At 43.0% G+C, this 21,219-nt stretch overlaps 1 protein-coding gene across 1 annotated transcript in view; it reads right to left on the bottom strand.

Annotated features, from left to right (window-relative positions):
• PRKCE (protein kinase C epsilon) overlaps positions 1-21,219 on the bottom strand; it is a 273,352-nt gene that overhangs the window by 164,745 nt on the left and 87,388 nt on the right. The window contains exon 2 of the mRNA XM_075267024.1: positions 10,924-10,987. Coding sequence (XP_075123125.1) covers positions 10,924-10,987 — 64 coding nt within the window. The remainder of the gene's footprint in view (positions 1-10,923; positions 10,988-21,219) is intronic.

Below are 21,219 nucleotides of genomic sequence, written 5' to 3'. Positions count from 1 at the left end.
GGTCACCCTAACCTATCTTTCTGGGTTGACATGTCGGGTTATGGTGACAGACTCCCTTCCACTCAGCTCTGCCGGACGTCTTTCAGTAAAATTCTCGGCTTTGTCATTGGAAATCTTTTGAAATATTTTTGCATTTCTCGCATGTAGAGGAACACTTAGCAGGTTTGTTCCCATATTTCACAGCAATTAACAAGAAATTGAAAGCAGAGCTTGACCTTTACGCTAATTCCTCGGATTTACCATCTAAGTATTCTTCCTTCAATTTCAAATGAAATCACAAACCGGCAACATTGCAAAGGTTTTTGTAAGATTTCATGACTTAGAGGGAATATTGTCTATAGCAACCCAAAGAAGAACAACCCAACATTGCCAATACTGTCTACAAAATTACATCCGAAAGACATAAGTTGGCATGGCCAATATGGAGACTTCGACCAAGACATGGGGCCCTGATGAGTAGTGAATTTCCTCATGGAGTGTAAGCTCCTCCGAGCAGCGCCCTCTGATTCTTGTATCACTGTTATTTACATGCAGTGAATCTGTGGACAAACTACATTTCCCAGGATTCATCTGCCTAATATTGATGACCTTTCCTAAAAGTGGATAAGCCCTTATATAGCCATTGTTGACCCATGCCAAACCTAACCAATACTTGCAGCTATACCAGTTCCTCACCCAACATCGTAGAATTCAGTTTCTGGCATGTTGCAATGGGAACACGGGAAGTTCACATCTACAGATTCTGATATCATTTTTGTGACCGGTTACACAACTCGCGCCGCGTACTTCAGCTGCTATTCCAATTCAATCCATCTTACTACATCCGTGAATTATGGACATAAATACCTATGAGCTGACAATATAAACCAGTGTCCTCGCATCGATTGGATCCCTGCACCAGGCACATGTTTTGGCAGACGTTTCATCCTGAAATGTCATGACGTGATATCTAAAACAATATTCATATGCTAGGATACTTCTACCGCCGTGATTCAGACTCCAGGATTCTCAGCAGGTCAGCACAGGCCATGCTAAGGTCTGCGCATATATTCCATTTATAGTACTACAGTCCCCATTCTAAGAGATTTTAGCTATAATAATCTTATCAAACGCAATTTCACATCTTTGGGAGGCGTCTTTGAATGTTACAGAAAACTTTCTCTCATTTAATAAAGCAGATGTTTCTGGACCAAAATGTAACATTGTGTAATTAAGAAATGTTGCTGTTTTCTGCCTGAAAAACCTCTCTAAAGTTGCTGCCACTAGGTGTCGCCCTTCAAGCTAGTTTGCTGTTCATTCCCTGTTACTAGGGACGGTCTGTCCATAGATAGCTTCAGGTTTAAGATAGTATCACAATGATTGGAGAGGGAGGGATGGAGTGGGGAGGGGCTGATTTCACCTCACAGTCTCGACATGACTGCGGACAGCTTTGTGTGTCCACAGCAGACACTGAGAAAATTCTTCAGCTTCTACAAAGTAACAAGACTTTTCTATGTACTTCTACATACTTGTGACTGGCTTCTTTACTTGACTAGCAGATTTACTTACTTTGTATCTTTTTCTTTGTCAGGGATCTTTTTAGCTGTATCATGCCCTGTATTTGCAGTCCAGTGTCTCTGAATCTCCTATATTATGGTCACTTGTTTTTTGTTTTTTTATCAGATATTTATTTGCTAATTTACAGTTACTCCTGGCAGAATTACATGTAAAGAAATCAGGAATAGAACTAGCAATAGTAACGAACAGGGGAGGGGGCAGACTGCTTGTTATTGTACATGCCCCCATGTACATGAGAAAAGTAAAATGTGCTACAGTCATAATGGGGCTAATAGTGGCATAAAAACCTATAAGAAACATGATAAACAATTCATGAAAATTCAGGTGCCCTTTAAATCATACAATTCTGGTTGCCTGTGGTCACCACTAGGTGGAACTCAGGAGCTTTCTCCATATTATTTATATACTATTATTATTTCCTTACCCTACACTATTTCTACACCAAGGATCAGATAATAAGATAAGATAATCCTTTAATAGTCCCACAGTGGAGTAGAGATCGATCACTATTAGAGATGAGCGAGTAGTATTCGATGGAATACCTCACTCCCATAGGCATTTGTGTAAGCGGCCGAACGCCAAGGGGTTAAGGGCATTGAATATTCACTGTGCTTAACCCCTTGGTGGCCGGCCGCTTACACGCATTCCTATAGGAGCGAGGTAGTCGATCAAATACTACTCCCTCATCTCTAATCACTATCAGTATAATGGAGCGCTGACGACAATATGGATTTATTAAGGGGCGATCCAAGATCAGGTATTGATGGCCTATCCTTACACTAGGTCATCACTATCCTATTGTTGGGGTCTGCGCTGAGAAACCGCAGCTATGACACCCTGATCCTGGAGCAGGAAAATGACAGCTACGAAGATACTAATCTGACAGTGTACAGATGTAGCAGAGCTGACACTGCAATATCATTAGCCCTAATATACGCTGCTGATCTGGGTTGCAGGAATAAGTGAACAGATATTGGGTGCCGAGTTCTTCAGTCTTGTCCCTTAAAGGAGTTTCCTGGTCCCAAATCCAATAAGATAGGTTAGTATGAAAATCCAAAGACTCCTTTAACAGAGTGGATTTGTCATAGGATTTTTTTCAAGATATTACAATAACATAACATAGAATGCAAACAGATACAGTATAGAATTCCGTGTCAGTTACAATGTAACAAGTGTCCAGCAGGGGGAGCCAGTGTGCACGCTCCAGGCCTGACAATCGCTCCGGCACACCGCGCAGCAGATAATCTGCTTCAGCACAATTCCTAGCGAGGCATAACATTAATAATTGACTTCCTTGCTGTAAGAGAAGTTCCTCTGGCCCTGACAGTGAACTTCAGGAAATTCCCAACTTTTTTTTTTTTTTTTTGTACTTTTCCAAAATAATAAGAATCCCAAAGCCAAATAAGACTCGGAACGGAGTAAACGTGTACAAGGAGCTGACGTTATGTGAAAACAAAGACATTGGAGCGTGAAAGCTACTGAGCTACTAATCTGCTGGTGGACGGAAAGTAAGGCGCACTGATGTAGCAGAGCTGAACGTGCGATGGAATTTGGGGCATCGTGATAAAGATAACTTGGAAGATCATATTACTATATTAAAAATATCGATGATCTGTCCTAAAGATAAATCACTAATATCAGATCAGTGGGGTCTGACACCCAGCACCCCTACTGATCAGCAGTTCTCAGCAAAGAATATACAGAGAATGGAGCAGGAAGCAGACAGCGCCAGAACAGAGTCACTGCAGTTCAGCTATCATTCAAGTGATCTGCAGTACCTGATTTGGCCACTGCACAGAGAACGGAGCTGTCGGCTTTCTGCTCCATTCTCTGTGTATTCTTTGCTGCAGATCAATGGGGGTGCTGGGTGTCAGACCCCACCAATCTGATATCAATGACTGAACCTTAGAATATTTTAGGCTGTAAATCCCATTTAAGAAACTAATATTATGAGACAGGAGCATCATGTCAATGACGGGTAAATGGGGTTTTGCTATGAGAGGCGTGTGATAGATAGATAGATAGATAGATAGATAGATAGATAGATAGATAGATAGATAGATAGATAGATAGGAGATAGATATAGATAGATAGATAGGAGATAGATAGATAGATAGATAGATAGATAGATAGATAGATAGATAGGAGATAGATAGATAGATAGATAGATAGATAGATAGATAGATAGGAGATAGATAGATAGATAGATAGATAGATAGATAGATAGGAGATAGATAGATAGATAGATAGATAGATAGGAGATAGATAGATAGATAGATAGATAGATAGATAGATAGATAGATAGAAGATAGATAGGAGATAGATAGATAGATAGATAGATAGATAGATAGATAGATAGATAGATAGGAGATAGATAGGAGATAGATAGATAGATAGATAGATAGATAGATAGGAGATAGATAGGAGATAGATAGATAGATAGGAGATAGATAGATAGATAGATAGATAGATAGATAGATAGATGATAGATAGATAAATAGATAGATAGATAGATAGATAGATAGATAGATAGATAGATAGAAGATAGATAGGAGATAGATAGATAGATAGATAGATAGGAGATAGATAGATGGATAGATAGGAGATAGATAGATAGATAGATAGATAGATAGATAGATAGATAGATAGATAGATAGATAGATGATAGATAGATAGATAGATAGATAGATAGATAGGAGATAGATGGATAGATAGATAGACTGCAGCACTTAGATACTTGATCAGTAGGTTCTAGCCGACCATGTCACAATCACCAGGCTACAGACAACCCAGACGAGGCCAATAAACCCTTATGTCTTCCCCTTTGTATTATTACAGCTTGTTCACTTTCTCGCCACATTGAGGTTTATTCATCTGCAATTAACTATCAATTGTTAACAAAAACGTTAATATCAATTTTATTCTTTTCCCCCCCTAAAAAAAGCAATCCTGAAGAATCCGCCTCTGTGGTGAAACGCCGGCCCATCAGGGGAAAGTAAACGGTTTTGTTACTTAATGGTCAACTTTCACCACTTGCAAAAAAAAATATTCCAATCACAGCTGGAGAGAAAACGAACCGTTCATTGCAATACGCCATTATGTCCTGGCTATGAATATTAATATTCAGCGCTAAGAAAAAGCCGAAATCATTAGGGCACTTTTGATACACAATGTATTTCTGTGTTCTCCGCATAAAAGCTCCGAGCACTTGAAAGTGATTAATAAAATTTACACAGCCGACACAATGTTACAACATCAAAGCGAGTCTGAGGCTGCGAGTCGTACGCGGATCAGTTAGCGAAATTCTAATTACAGCAGTTGAAAGCTCATCCAGCCTCCCTTTGTGATCACCTAGGCTTTGATTATTCAGATTAGAGAGCACACAAAACCCCCGGCATAAATACATCTTGTTATTTAAGGTGTCACAGATGATAAAACATTCATAGATTTAGTATAACATGGGCACTGCCACGTGGGTGACACTAAATCGTGTGATGGAGAGTGGCCTATTACATAACCACTCGCCTGCCTACAGCGCCGCGTCCACATTGACACTGACAACCGACTGAGGTTACGTCCATCCACGGCAAGGTCGGACTGTTATTAAAGGGGATGGGGCCCTTCTCTTCTGAAAACTATATATGTTGCAGTGTTAACCAGGAGCCATATGTGGCTAAAAAGTGGTGGAAACGCCACGACAAAAAATGCAACGTTTTACATTACCTGCATGGGATTGATAAGATCAACGGCTTGAGAAGGCTGCAGTGACCTCTTTACTGAATACCAAACAAAGCACCAAACATTGCGGAGGGGTAACGAATAACAATGACGGCCACTAGGCTTGAGGCCGTGTCGGACCCGCACCATTCAGAAATTGATGGCCAATTCTAAGGATAGGTCATCAATATTAAACACTCACAAGAACCCTTCAAGGGTCTGTTCATATCTGTATCATTCTGTCCGTTCTTCTGGTCCATTGCAGAGTGGCCAAATGATAACAGATCCTGACGGACCCTGCAAACTCTAATGGGATTCATTGGGTGTTCCCAGTTTTTTGCTGGATGAAAAAGCCAGGCTTGTGAGACAGACTGTGTGCCAGATGGACGCCTGGTGAATGTAACCTAAAGGGTTTTATTGCACAATTGGCAATAAATGTCCGATCCATGGGACCCCAATTGTTCGCTAGAATGGGGGTCAAATCCCCTGTTCACTAAGGAAGAAATGATCAACTACATTATGATTCCATCCAAAACCGGTCCCAACTCCAACCCCAGTAATGGTAACCGTCGTACTGAACGTCAAGTAGACCCACCTCTATATAGATAGCGCGGGCGCTGGAGTATGTCAAGTGGCGCTTGAGTTGAGCAGTACCCACCGACGCCATGTGAAGCCAGGCGGTATTATTAATCTTGTATAACACACACACTTTCATATGATCAAAACTCTGTCAGACAACCATCATTGATCTCTGCCCACTCTGAAGTGGCGGCAGCTGCCAGATGTTCCATTAGGTACCTGGGATTACGCCAAATGAGCTCTGCGCAGCCACAAAAGCCCAAGACATTGTGCAAATCAGTTCAAGAATTAAAAAAAAAAAAAAGATTTCTAAAAACAAACATGAACTAAGAATGTAAAATGTGGCAAAAAGTGGCCGTTTCTGGGTAAACTGACAACCAATATGGCCACCATTATGACACCTCCCAGGGTTGTCACTCGGCCTTATTGGAGGCAAATCTGCAGCTTTACCATCCATGGATATACAAACATAGAAATCATCATTCAACACCATGGTACAGTAAGTATGTCAGCCAGAGGTGTCAAACAGATCTAGTCGTGTCACCAGTACAAAGCTCAATGGACACAGACGATGGCGCCCCGGGGACAGCTGGGTAGGCTTTCTTATCTTACCGCTCCCCTAACCACCAAATCCCGGATAGCCCCTTTAAAAATATTAATGTAAAAATGCAGACAAAAGCAACATGTACATGACCGTAAATCGTGTACCGCTCAAGCACCGGTCGTGCCTTCCGCGGACCCATTCATTGGGGCCAGTGAGTACAGCCACAAAACCAGACTGGAATAGGACCTGTCCTGAGTTTTTCGGCACGGACTCTTGGCCTGCCTATGGATCCTTGGCGCTTGTAATGGCCCATAGAAATGAAGGAGAAACCCGGATAGCGCAGTGAGCTAGCGCCATCGTCTGCATGAGGCCCATAACTGCGGGAATAAGGATACGTCTACATGGAGTAGGTGCTGATCCATGAAATGAAAAGTCAATAAGTGCCCATTTTTTAGAAATCCACTGTGTGTCCTTACTATTTCTTATATAGGTAAAAAATGATGACAGGTATATGACCTGTCCGAAGTTGTGGCCTGGATTCACAGCCCTTGTGATAGTAAATGGGATTTGGGGAGCATACAAGGGTGCATGGAGCCTGAAAGGTTATTTTGTGACTACCAGCAGCTACCACTAGAGGGAGCTCAGGAGTTTACCGCATACTGCTTATACATTGAAGCCCATGGGCAGTGAGGCTATGGTGACATCTGTACTGGGGTCTCCATTGGGACACTCTGTTGCAGTGAAAATGGGTAAAGGGAAAAGTCCTGCACGGGGGGCTATATCCTTCTCCAGCTTTAGTTTTAAAATGATGGACCCCATTAAAGTCAATGGGATCCTTCAGACTCCTCTGAAGGAGTTCCGATGGACCAGATCAACGGAGGACAATGCTAGCGTGAGCTTCTAATATCCCTCCGGGGTAAAGGCAGGTACTCAAAAATTATCAAGGGGGTTTGGAGCTCAGAATCAGAAAACCTTCAGCCGCTATAAAGATAGATGAAGAACTCGCCCAGTGCAGAATTTTTGGTATTTTGGGAAGGACATTCATCTTCTATTATTCCCCGCGATCTGCGTTTTGTTGCCGACACTCCTGCTCCTCAGTGTTACTGTCCATGGAAACTTCCCTACATGTCCTGTCCTTACAGCACCTCGGCTCGGGGCAGGACGGTTGCAGGTGGCTGATCTATGGCAGAAATGCTTTTAGACATGTTGTGTATTTTCCGGTGGCAGCGAGCTGGGGGATCTTGGCACATCACCGGGCGCTTAGACACGGCATCATTAATAGACCTTCAAGCCACATGAAATAAAAGTAATATCTCGAGACTGGAGAAGACTTGGCGCGGATCCAGGATATTAAGGCTTTCTTTTTATGGTGTTACGCTATTTTTCTAACCTGAGTCTTATTGCTTTAAATTCACAGATATCTTTTTTTACAATAAAAAATCAAAATCTGATAAAATTAATAAATTCACTTTTGTACAGACTTACATGAAATGTTCTTTTTGTAGAAACAGCGCCTCTCTTGTACGGAGTCTGGTATTGCAACTCAGTCCCAGTCTCATGAATAAGCTGCAGTACCTGACACAGCCCATGGAGGATAGAGGCGCTGTTTCCCTTAATTTAGGTACAGGTAATAAATATCTGGATGACGGACCCCGTAATCACTAGAACAGGGATCTGCTGTTGTGCTACGATGTCTCCATCATTGACATAGACTTTGACTTGAGTAGAGAAGGGTGAACCTCTGAAGATGAATTATTGCTTAGTGTTGGGCCCTGTGTTACATTGTATGTGTTACATTGTATGTGTTCCGTTGCATGTGGTACATTGTATGTGTTCCGTTGCATGTGTTACATTGTATGTGTTCCGTTGCATGTGTTACATTGTATGTGTTACATTGTATGTGTTCCGTTGCATGTGTTACATTGTATGTGTTCCGTTGCATGTGTTACATTGTATGTGTTCTGTTGTATGTGTTACATTGTATGTGTTCCGTTGTATGTGTTACATTGTATGTGTTCCGTTGCATGTGTTACATTGTATGTGTTACATTGTATGTGTTACATTGTATGTGTTACATTGTAGGTGTTATATTGTATGTGTTACATTGTATGTGTTCCGTTGCATGTGTTCCGTTGCATGTGTTCCGTTGCATGTGTTCCGTTGCATGTGTTACATTGTATGTGTTACATTGTATGTGTTCCGTTGCATGTGTTACATTGTATGTGTTCCGTTGCATGTGTTACATTGTATGTGTTCTGTTGTATGTGTTACATTGTATGTGTTCCGTTGCATGTGTTACATTGTATGTGTTCCGTTGCATGTGTTACATTGTATGTGTTACATTGTATGTGTTACAGTGTAGGTGTTATATTGTATGTGTTACATTGTATGTGTTCCGTTGCATGTGTTAGATTGTGTGTGTTACATTGTATGTGTTCCGTTGCATGTGTTCCGTTGCATGTGTTCCGTTGCATGTGTTACATTGTATGTGTTACATTGTATGTGTGCCGTTGCATGTGTTACATTGTATGTGTTCCGTTGTATGTGTTCCGTTGCATGTGTTACATTGTATGTGTTCCATTGTATGTGTTCCATTGTATGTGTTCCATTGTATGTGTTCCATTGCATGTATTACATTGTGTGTGTTACATTGTATGTGTTACATTGTATGTGTTCCATTGTATGTGTTCCGTTGCACGTGTTACATTGTATGTGTTCCATTGCATGTGTTCCGTTGCATGTGTTACATTGTATGTGTTACATTGTATGTGTTACACTGTATGTGTTCCACTGTATGTGTTACATTGTATGTGTTCCGTTGCATGTGTTACATTGTTCTTGCACGTCAGTGTTCTGGCATTGTCTGGATAATGTATTGCATAATGATTCCTTAGGGTTGGAACTAAGTTGCACCCAAGATGTGCACCGACCTATTTTTTTGCTATGCTCTGGTGCAACTCATTGTCATCAGGCAAAACCCTGGCTACCCAAGGAGGGAAATGGCACAATATTTAAGGGTGGTTCTAACACTTCGTAGGGAACAAGATGGCGAGATGGCCTGCTTCGGGCAGGAGGTCGACTTGCAGCTGAAGGACATAACATGCAAGGCCACATGGGCAAAGAGAGCTGTGCAAATAACGTGTAGAGTAGAGAGGGATATATGTATCTAGATGTCAGCGGGTTACATGAAATAGTGTCCCCACCAGTCAGCAGAAGCCTTGGACCTGTAGTGATGGTCTACTTTCATTGTGCATGGAAACTTTTCTCCATGGAAGCCTAACCCTTGGTTCACAATATTGGTAAAACATGGAGGCCGATGGACCCCATTGACTAAAATGGCGTCCGTTGGGTGTCCATCCTTTAAATAACTGAAGCCAGTGGAGTAAAAAGTCCAACAAAGACTCAGACGCAAATGTGAACTGCAAACCACGACCAATACACAACCCAACCTGGTCACAAACATTGTCCCCCTGCCCTGGGGTAAGACCAGAGCCAAAATCTTCTTTGGGTACCCAATATTCTTTCTTTATATGTTACAGTATCTCATGGGTTAAAGGGCCCCGACTCTCCGCTAAAGTCATCCGGCTTCTTACACTTAATAACCCCGAAGCACCAAACCTGGAATTTCGCCAAGGGTTTTGGGTTGTGCTTTTCTAAGACAGTGTCTAGAAAACCTCGGAGAGGCTTAGCCCTGTTAGCGATACCTAGAAACAGCCGGAATTATTCGGCATCGTGACATGAGGCTGCTAAAATGGGCAAGGAAGCAAATGTCCATAAACACTAGCTGTCAAAGTTAGGGAAACGCAGCCCATTCATGCGAGCGCAGATTACCATTAACTATTTGTTAACAACTTTGCACAGTATTAAACAAGGGTGTAAAAATCCCCACCGAAGGCCGCGGGAAAGACGTGCAAAGCACAAGCACAGCCGCCTGGGCCAGCGAAGGAGCTGGCACAAACATCTCGACAGCAGATGGAAGCTGTGAATCAACCACGTTACATAACAATCGCTTTTCTAATTATGTGGTACACCGCTCACATCCAAAGCGGGAACTGGAAGGAATCGCCAAGACAAATACCTCCAAAATAATTAGCAACTGAGGAACAAGGACAAAGGCCCTGATGCCAAAATATTTAAAGGGAATTTCTACGTTCCCAAAAAGCTTTGGTAATCTGCTCAGGACATACTTGTTTTTTTGCAACCCACTTGGTAAGATATGGGACAATGTAGCAAACAAGCTTGAAGGTTTACAGCTCCTATGCAGACCTATGTGTCTCGATGGTTATAGACTACAAACAAACCCCGTGTAGTCTGTTCATTCTATTTGTCCCCTTCTGAATGGGCACCATAACAGTGTTGTTCTCCCTGGTGAACCCAATAGGACATCCATGGAGCGACACCTCCGAGCAATGCCCAAATACCGGTGACTAAGAAGGCGGCCTATCTAGTCCACAATGTAGTCTCGTGTCCACCACACGTTCCCAACCAACTTTTTTAGGAGAACCTTTTATAAAGTACGTCCTTACCTTCCCCCGAGGAGCCAGAGAGATCTATCACCACGTAAACCTTTCCTTCTGGTTCCAAGTCAATCTGCAAATAAGAACAAAAACATTCAGTTTTATAGAAGAAGAGAAAATACCGGCAACATTACTTCTACGGTCAGCCATTTGGGAAGAACCAACAACAGAACCCTGAGAATGGGTCGTCCATGTTCATGATATGGACCCGCGGCCTACGGTGTTTCATCTGAATGTGTGGCCCAAATCTGCCACGCGTATATATCCCTTACTATAGCAAGAAGCTATGGGAAGAATATGCAAATCTGTCTTCCATGATGTAATTAGGAAGTCAGGTGCCTCAGTGTTGCAAACCAATAGAGGGCGCTCACTGGAATTTGCAAGCCTGTCTTCCCTGATGTCACTCCCTTGCAAAGTGGAGTGCTAAAGGCTTAATAAGTCTCCACACACCTATATGGAGGTCTCTCCCCAAGGAGTGCCGATACCCCCCTTTACTATAGCAAGAAGGAGATGGTGAGGGAGAGAATGACTGCTCAGAAATGTCCTACAAAATACAGCAGAATCCTATTATGGTTAAAGGATTTTTCTGAGATTTTTGTTGTTCTGGCCCTTTACGGGAGAAGAACCAAATATATCGGGGTCATGACATGAGAAATATTTCTCCGTAGGATCGGTGGGGGGTCTGACCACTGAGAACCCCACTGACCCTGAGAATGCAGTGAGTTTTACCCTTATGGTAACCATAGCTGAAAATTTTGTAGATCCAGATGCCCCCTTTCCCATTCACTTTAATGGGAGCTCCGGAGATAACATGTCTACCCTTGAAGTGAATGGGTGCGGGGTTGCAACAGCGGTTTCACTGCCTTCACAATAGGGTTAAACACCCCGTGTTTTCAGGATTAGTGGGGGTCTTAGAGTGAAATTACTCTCCATTTTCCAATGCAATGGGTTACCCAATGCTTTCTGCTTCTGGTTATAGGCCCAAAGGAAGGGAGTCTTGAGCCGCGAAATGTGGTGCTGAATAAGCCAAGGAACCCGGGCCATGATAGAGCAGGACGCTTATTTTTTCAGCCTCCTGCTCCCATCGAGGTGGAATCTGCTGCTGATTCACAGGCGGAATTCGACCCCAAATCTGTAGCAATATCATCCATGCAAACTTACCCTTAGCAGTCAGAACCCCACTGATCAGCTATTACTCCGCTATCCTATGGGGCCTCATGCCATATATGTCATATCCCAATGTATAAAGATTAAGAGAAAGGACCAATGACCTGCTTGGGCTTCGTATTTGGGTTTGTTTTTACTATAGTGCAGCTCCCTACAAGCCCTCACGTGCCCTTTATTCGCTAAAGACCAGTTAACCCCTTGCGTCCGTCTCACAGCACAACTACTCACAATCCTAAAAGATCCCGGTCGGGTGCAATTGTTAATAATGGATTGTGTCTGAACGGCGCTCATTTGGATGATGCAGCACAGGCTCCAGCTGCCCTAGAAAGGACCAGGGCTCAGGTTTCAGCCATTTCAAGGCGCTCGAGTGGAAGAAATACAAGGAGAAATAGAATCCAAAACGCAGATAAAAATAAGCGGAGACGTCAAATCCATTACAAGCAGATCCGTCATATCCATCATGGATCCCGCACCAAATAAGATGCTGAATACTGTCATATATACCCGCCAGTATATCACCCCCGTGTTGCTCAGGGGCAGTATATTAAGGTAAAAAAAATTGTAAAAATAAGGCTGCGGTGTTGACGTTGTAGATTCAAAGTCAGGGCGAGATTGGGTGGAATTGGGAGTCAACAAAAATTAAAAATTAAAAAAAAAAAAGAAAAAAAAAAGAATTATATTATTAATATTCTATCATGAATGACTTTGTTACATATTTATTTCATAGGAATCCATCACTGACTTATTAATGAATTAGAGGATCATTACTGCTTCTGTCTGACCACGGTTGTCAGCCATATATGAAGGAGTCAGAGTCGGTGGTATGGCCTACCAACTCCATGTATCGGCCTTTCAAACAAAGACAGGATATTTCCAATAAAATAAACATGTAGGTTGCCCTATATACACTTCCAGGACTATGATATCGAACGCTGTGTCCTCTTCACTACTTATCAAGCACAGCGCCATACATTGTATAGTGGCTGCATTTGGCATTGCATGTGATGCTCACCCGAGAGCAGCAAGCTCGTAAACAGCTGATCGGTGGGGGGTCCCGGGCCTTATATTTTACCAATCTAATCAATAATATTTTAATCAATCTTATCACTATCAAAGTCCTGGAAAAGTCCTTTAGGCTAAGGCCCCATGGGACGTCCCGCAGCAAAAAAAACACTGCGGGAAAAACCGCGGCAGCAGCGCCTTGCAGTTGTTCCCACAACGCTTTGGACATAAAGTTTGCAGAGTTTTCCTTCCGTGGACTTTGTTTTCTTTTATGTAGATCGTGAGCCCCATAGAGGGATATAGTCCTGGCATACAAACTCCTTGCAGATGTTGTTCCTGGCAGGAATCGAACCCAGGACTCCAGCGTGCAAGGCTGCAGCGCTAACCACTGAGCCACCGTGTTGTCCCCTTCCGTGGACTTTCTGTTACAATGATACCTATGGGGAAACCGCTGGTGTTTCCTAAACCCCGCACCACAGTTTTGACCGCAGAATGGAAATGAGATTTGCTAGACTCCCATCCGCTTTTCCGATACTGTAAAACACTGCGCTTTTAGGCCAGGGACGGAAATGCCGTGGTTTACCCTCACTGGAAACGCCACGGGAAAAAAAAAAATTGCTGTATTTTACAGTAAGGGCAAACTGGATGAGATTCTAGCATATCTCATGCCCACTCTGCAATAAAAACCGCGGTGCAGACACGTTGCAATTTACAAAACAGCGGTGCAGAAACGTTGCAATTTACAAAACCGCAGTGCAGACACGTTGCAATTTACAAAACCGTGGAGCAGACATGTTCCAATTTACAAAACCGTGGTGCGGACACGTTGCAATTTACAAAACCGCGGTGCAGACATGTTGCAATTTACAAAACAGCGGTGCAGACACGTTTCAATTTACAAAACCGCAGTGCAGACACGTTGCAATTTACAAAACCGCGGAGCAGACACGTTCCAATTTACAAAACCGCGGTGCGGACACATTGCAATTTACAAAACCGCGGTGCAGACACGTTGCAATTTACAAAACCGTGGTGCGGACACGTTGCAATTTACAAAACCGCGGTGCAGACACGTTGCAATTTACAAAACAGCGGTGCAGACATGTTGCAATTTACAAAACCGCAGTGCAGACATGTTGCAATTTACAAAACCGCGGAGCGGACACGTTCCAATTTACAAAACCGTGGTGCGGACACGTTGCAATTTACAAAACCGCGGTGCGGACACGTTGCAATTTACAAAACCGCGGTGCAGACACGTTGCAATTTACAAAACCGCGGTGCAGACACGTTGCAATTTACAAAACCGTGGTGCAGACACGTTGCAAGTTACAAAACCGCGGTGCAGACACGTTGCAATTTACAAAACCGTGGTGCAGACACGTTGCAATTTACAAAACCGCGGTGCAGACACGTTGCAATTTACAAAACCGCGGTGCAGACATGTTGCAATTTACAAAACCGCGGTGTAGACACGTTGCAATTTACAAAACTGTGGTGCGGACATGTTGTAACCGTCACGGTTTTGGAAATCGCAGCATGTCGATTATACCTATGGAAACGCTAGCGGTTTTCCCATAGGTATAATTGTAACATAAAGTGTGCGGAGCACTGGGAAGAACCGCAAAGCGCTGCCTGCCAGGAAATGGACACCAATATCTGCAATAATTCTAATAAAAATGAACTTCCAGTTATTATTTATTTTTCAAAGTTGTTCATTTTTAGCATTTTTTTGGAATTTCAGGGCACAGAATAGAATTGCAATAACTTCTCCTTCTGATTGCTGCGTGATCTGGGTGTAAGAGCTATTTCTGGAGCTCCTCGGCCGCATCTTCAGGGTCGATGTGTAATGTGTTAATCTGATACGACTTTTCAAATACTTTCTGAATTGGATCATCTTCCTAAAGCACCAGACAGCTCCACTCCCTGCTATCACTATGGGAACATAAACACAATACGGAACGCACAAGGCGGGACAGAGATCAGGAGGGATGTGCAAAAAAAAGAAAAAACTAAATTACATGCAAAAAAAAATTCCAAATTTAAAGGGATTCTTAAAATTACAAAAAGACATCTACAATAGGGTTGAGCGATCGGGATCAGAAAAGATCGGATTCCGATTCCGATCTTTTCCCACGGGATCGAGGTCGGAGGTTATTTCCCACAATGCTTGGCCACTGGCCAATCATTGTTAGCTTTTCCCAGAGTGGCCAGTAGCCTCCGACCTTGATCCCGCGAGAAAAGATCGGAATCCGATCTTTTCCGATCCCGATCGCTCAACCCTAATCTACAACTTTCTTAGAAACAGCGCCACTCTTGTTGATGGGCCGTGTCTGGTACTGCAGCCCAGTCCCGTTCACAAAGAGCTTCAGATTTTCAAAGCCTTATCTGTTGTGGAAATCCACCGCCATATAGTTCACCGAATGCAGCGCAATGGCTGAAAATTGCAGCTAAAATCGGATTTTGTCATGGATTTTTGGACCGAATTTCTAGACCCGTTACCAGTATAAAATGAATGCAATGCATGAGCTCAGTATGGCGGGTTTATTAGTCTTTGTAGCAAGTATGAGTCTAAAATGGGTCGCACTAGTTCCGCGAAGTTTACATGGTAACCCGATGTCTCCCGCTTATATTGACAGCCGTATATTCCTTTAAAGGGAGTGTCCATTACATCACAGAGAATTCACGTTTACAATAGGTCAAGGAGAGAGGGCGATACCCTGCCCAAAAACTTGGAAAAATCAAAATCTATTATTTATTATTTGCACAATTTGGATACAATTTCTATGATACACAATAACATATATGAAGGTTTCTCGTACATTTAGACGCAGTGACGCTCCAATTTTTGCTCCTTTCTGCAGAATCCCCTTGAATGTCATAAACCTCTTAGGGCTGCAGAACACTATTATTAGACATGAAGGCTCTCGTGCAGATCCGTCTAAGCCTTATAATGACAAGCCGCAGTTGTAAATACGCTGCATGCTGTATAGCACTAAACTGAAAAAGATGAAGGAGATCTGTCCATGGTGGGCGGCTCGTGAGTGGGAGGCCAAAATCTGAAAACGTACAGAAAAACCTCACTTCCTTTATGAGAAAGAAGAAAAACCTAAGAATAAGGATGTGCCTAGAGGGATCCTATGGGGACAGATAATATCACCTACGAATGTGTCAAGGGTCAACGGAGAAGAAGACGACAGCCATAGAGATAACCTGAACGATTGTAACAATTACTGTACGGAACATTCTATAATAACCCGCTGCTAGGGTTGAGCAATCGTGTTCGGGAAAGATCGGATTCCGATCGGCGATCGAGAAAATTTCACGATCGCGATCGGAATTCCGAACACGATCTTTTTAGGTGGGATCGAGATCGGTACTATTTCCCACAATGCTTTGCTTAGCCTTCACACTGAGTATACGCTCTGCTCATTCTGAGTGGAGTGTATACTCAGTGTGAAGGCTCCGCTGCAGTTCCATAGGAATGAATGGAAGCAGCCGGCACACAGCCTTAACCCCCTGCGCGCCGGCTGCCTCCATTCATTCTAATGGGAGACTAAACTAACATCTCTAGTAGCTACTTACCTCCAAAGATGGCTGCTCCGGTGCCCGGTATTCTCCTTCTTCTTCGCCTCGCTGCCTCTCCACGCTGCTCTTCTCGCCTCGCTGCCGCCGCCTCCCAGGATAGTGTTTAAAGAGCAAGGAAGGCGGGGCTTGTGGCCTAGGAGAGTGTGGGCGGGTACATGGCAGGGAGATGTGACGTCTCACCTTCCAGTACCCGCCCACACTCTCCTAACCCGCCCACACTCTCCTAACCTGGCAGGGAGGGGGCAGCGAGGCGAGAAGAGCAGGGTGGAGCGGCAGCGAGGCGAAGAAGAAGGAGAACACCGGGCACGGGACCAGCCATCTCTGGAGGTAAGTGGACACCAGGGGGGACTAAGTAGCCAGAGGATAAAAAAAAAATCCTCTGGCTACTTTAGTGATTCACTACAGAACCTGGATTCTAACAATTGTTAGATTCCATGCTGTATAGCGAATAGGATTGCTTTTAAAATCCGATCTCTGATTAATAAAAAATTCTCATTGACTTACATTGGGATCGGAATTGGGATCGAGATCGGGTTCAAATGAAAAATGATCAGAAATCGGATTTTAAAATCAATCCTGAAAAGTCAAGATCGGCTCAACCCTACCCGCTGCCTATAGAATAATATGAATATGGAAGTCTGGAAATAGAGGTTATGGTAGTCACAATGACACTTCATGGATGTAAAAAGGATCCAGAACATTGGCAATGTTAGATTTGGGACTTGTTCCTTGGGCCTCCAAAAACCCATAGGAAACAGACCATAATACACTTCATAGTTCATAGTCTTGGGTTAGAGTCTGGGTTTTTTCAGAAGATCTTCCAATTCTCTGATGGGTCGGTCCGAAGACTACGCTGGACGACAAAGAGAAGTGGATTGTTGGCCAAATCTTGAGGTTGGATTTCATCTGAGAAATAGGGTTGAGCCGATCTTGAGATTTCAGGATCGAATTTAAAATCTGATTTCTGATCCCAAAATTTGCTCGATCACCGATCGGAATCCGACCTTTCCGATCCCGATCACTCAACCCTAGTCAAAGCTTCTCTATGGGAAAAGGGTTGAGCCGATCTTGAGATAACCTCCGACCTCGATCATGCTGGATAAGATCAGGATTGAAATTCCGATCACAATCGTGAAATTGACTCGATCGCCGATCGGAATCCAATCTTTTCCGATCCCGATCGCTCAACTCTACTGAGAAACTTAGTCCCTATCCATAGGATATAGGATGACTTACAGATTATTGGGTGTCCAACTGATCAAGAGAACTGGAGTATGAGAGAATGGGAATGTTTCACCCCAACATTGAAATTTACCATAGCAGCCATACTACAACCTTAACCTTAGAAGTCCTGCTCGTCCTACTGAACCAAATTTAGGTTCTATGATGACATGAGTCTGGGTTCGTAGGACTGGGCTTTGTCGTTGTGGCCGTAAGCTGTAACCCTATTGAGGACACAGAAAACTGCCCTTAAACTAGGTGCAAAGTCATAGAAATCCTGAAGGTACATTCTTAAACAAGTGCTCGTGTGTGTAACTATCATAGGAATCAGGAACTAAACTGAGATTATTCATGACCATTCACGTCTTTGGGGTGACATTTGCATAAAGCAATTATCTTGTAAAAAAAAATTACATTATTGCTGCACTTTGGGAATTTTTTAGCAACAAGGAAATTATTAAATGCTACTTTTTAGGTTGAAAAAAAAATCAGCAGGAAGTGATACAATATATGCAAAAATAACGCGCAGATTCTCTCTTAGTGATGTCAGATATTTGCTGTAGAATATTTTTAGATATTTTTACATATTATATTAAATTTTATATTCTGAGTTGGTAAAAGAGATATTTGCTCAGAAGTAAAATCAGAAATTTTTTTATCTAAGGCAACCCCTTGCAGAATGATGGGGTGATCGACCCAGGCCCTGCTCCCCACACCCAGAAAACCGAGTTTGGGGAAGCCATGGTCATAATTATAGTATCAGATGAACGTCCATATATACTGTAGAGGGGGCATGGGTAAGCCAGAATGGGGGCAGCTCGTAGAAACTAGCCCTTCGTTCTTGCTCATAGAGGAGGTCCCCTTAATGTCCTTATCCTGTACTAGGTTATATGGACTTGTATGAACTACATGTCCCCCAGTGTTCTCCCTAAGGCCTCTTTATGACTGGCGATCCGGTGTGCTTGCGCGCCCAATGCTCCATTCGCTTCTATAGAGCTGCCAAGACTGTAAGCTCCATAGATGTAAATGGAGCGTCGGCTTCAAAAGGGAGACTTTTGTTCCCCCCCATCCTCCTCATCACTGGAGGATTTGGAGATCGAGACCCCAGCAATTGCACACTTGTCCCCTTTGCTATGGATAGGAGATAAGGGACCATAATGGGCCACCCCTTTAAGGAGTCCTTTATGCCAGTGAATAATTGTAAATGCTCATAAATATGACCCACGTCCCTTATAGGAAAGTGGCAAAGGCGGAGAAAAACAGGAAATAGTTACATTTTTTGCAGTATGAACCCTCTCCCCAAGCAGCATGACATTAGCAAATAAGGTTGAGGTCACGTTGCTTTTCCCTAAGAAGTGTCAGCACCTTGAGGTTGTCTGATCAGAGCTGCACCACCATGGTAAGGGGGCTCATTTTGCGTTTGATGGTTTCAGTCTCGTTCTATGTACACTCCTGATCATGAACAAAATTATAAAGGTTATCACAATATTATCCAAAACCCCAATATTGGGAAGAGGAGAAAAAGTCAAATCAACCACGTGGCCACGTGGCTTATTGCAAGAAATCTAACTTGGCCGTGGCCTCAGTAATCCAATTATTTTATCCCCGACTTGCAGATACTTTGATCTCATCGATAGGTTACAGGGATCACGTTCTGACACTAGGCTCACTCTTGTGTTGGGGTTTCCATCTCTTGTTTCCACATGAGGAAACCTGCGGACCCCACAGACTATAATATTGCAGAACTTTTCTCTTTTAGGTGGATTCTGTGTCTCCTACGTAGACTCCAATGCTAGTGTGAATCCAGCCGGAATATAGAAAGGTTACAATCTTTCCCTTCAGGATAATGTATCATTCTCATACGATTTTTGAAAACAAAAAGATCCTCTACGTCTTCTCCCGGAATATCTCGCCGCCCCAAACCAGAAGTGACAAATTATCCTTTCTACGGCAGAGAGATGAAGTTATCAGATCTAAGTATGAAAGACAGATGAAATGATTCGCCAGAGGAGCACGAGGCGGCCATGACGCTTATTACGGCCATCACTTATTGGAAATTAAATTCATTTACAAATGTTCCATCATCAATGACATATTTATGGAGGAAAAGGATCAAATTGCTTTAGCGAAGATATTTCTATTAAATGAGCGGATTACAATATTTATTTTCTGTCCGGCGGCTGAATGGCGCTTATTAGGATTTATTTAATGAACCTTTTACGGGTTTATTTTTCCCGTTTTTTTAATTTTTAACACATGAAAGAGGTAAAATACAGATGTGGCCGTGGTTAACTTGACTTTCTTTGAATCCCATAGAACTGTCCAGTTGAACTTTGCTTCATCTGTATCTGCTACATTCTGGACCGGTTGCAAAAATATCAAAAACACATAAAAGTAATGTCATGCCCAGGCTCATACACTGTCACTAGAAGGACGTCTATATCTCCTTCGCCTTGGCTAGACACGTCAATCACAAGGTAAGCAGTTTTTCTTAAAGCAAAACGATTAAAGGGATTTCCCCATCTCAGGGTTTCACCTGCGCTCCTGTCTCCTCTCCCTTCTACTTCCAGGTTTCAGGGACAAATTGGTGAATTAAAAGGTTCTCAGTCCTAGCAGGGATTAGCAGCTGAATATACTGTGAAGAGTCAACATTAGGCTTCATTAGTCATCATTCGTTGTGAAGAGCAGCAAATAATGGTGGCCGGGGAAAGGGACTAAGATCAGCCTGGCCACCGCTGCTAGATGGCAGAGGTGGTGCGCAACAAGCTATAAAGACTGAAGAGACCAAGATCAAGATCTTAAACCAACACCACCACTTTTCTGATGTAAATCAGCCCATAATGTATCCACCGATCCATGCAAACAGGGGACCCGGGACTCAAGCTATCATGATGGTTCAGGGTCCCATTGGTGGGACATATATCCTAGGAATAACTTGTGATTTATGGGACGCCCCTTTAATTCTATCCCTAATAATATCATCATATGGTTATGTTACTGTATAATGAAGTGGACACAGCTTTATAGAATAAGAATACTCTAAATGTGTGCCCGATACAGTCACCAAGTATTGTGCAGGTAGCGGCGAATACGACTTCAGGGAATAACAAAATCTCCTTGAAGAGGATTATTGTTTCACGCTTCATCTACCACGTGATGTAATGGCCCATCCACTGGATCTTAAGTCAGACCAAAAAGAATTAAAATACTCAGAAGATACATTCTACCCCGAGAGCTAGTCTGAGTGCAAAGTGCAGCCTTGCAGAAAAACCTCAATCCTCAATAGTTCTGTCACGTCAATCCACACTGCCAGGAAGCGAAGCGTGC

Source organism: Leptodactylus fuscus, chromosome 3 (genome assembly GCF_031893055.1).
Source record: "Leptodactylus fuscus isolate aLepFus1 chromosome 3, aLepFus1.hap2, whole genome shotgun sequence".
Classification (NCBI taxonomy): domain Eukaryota; kingdom Metazoa; phylum Chordata; class Amphibia; order Anura; family Leptodactylidae; genus Leptodactylus; species Leptodactylus fuscus.
This window is presented reverse-complemented; position numbering and strand designations above follow the sequence as displayed.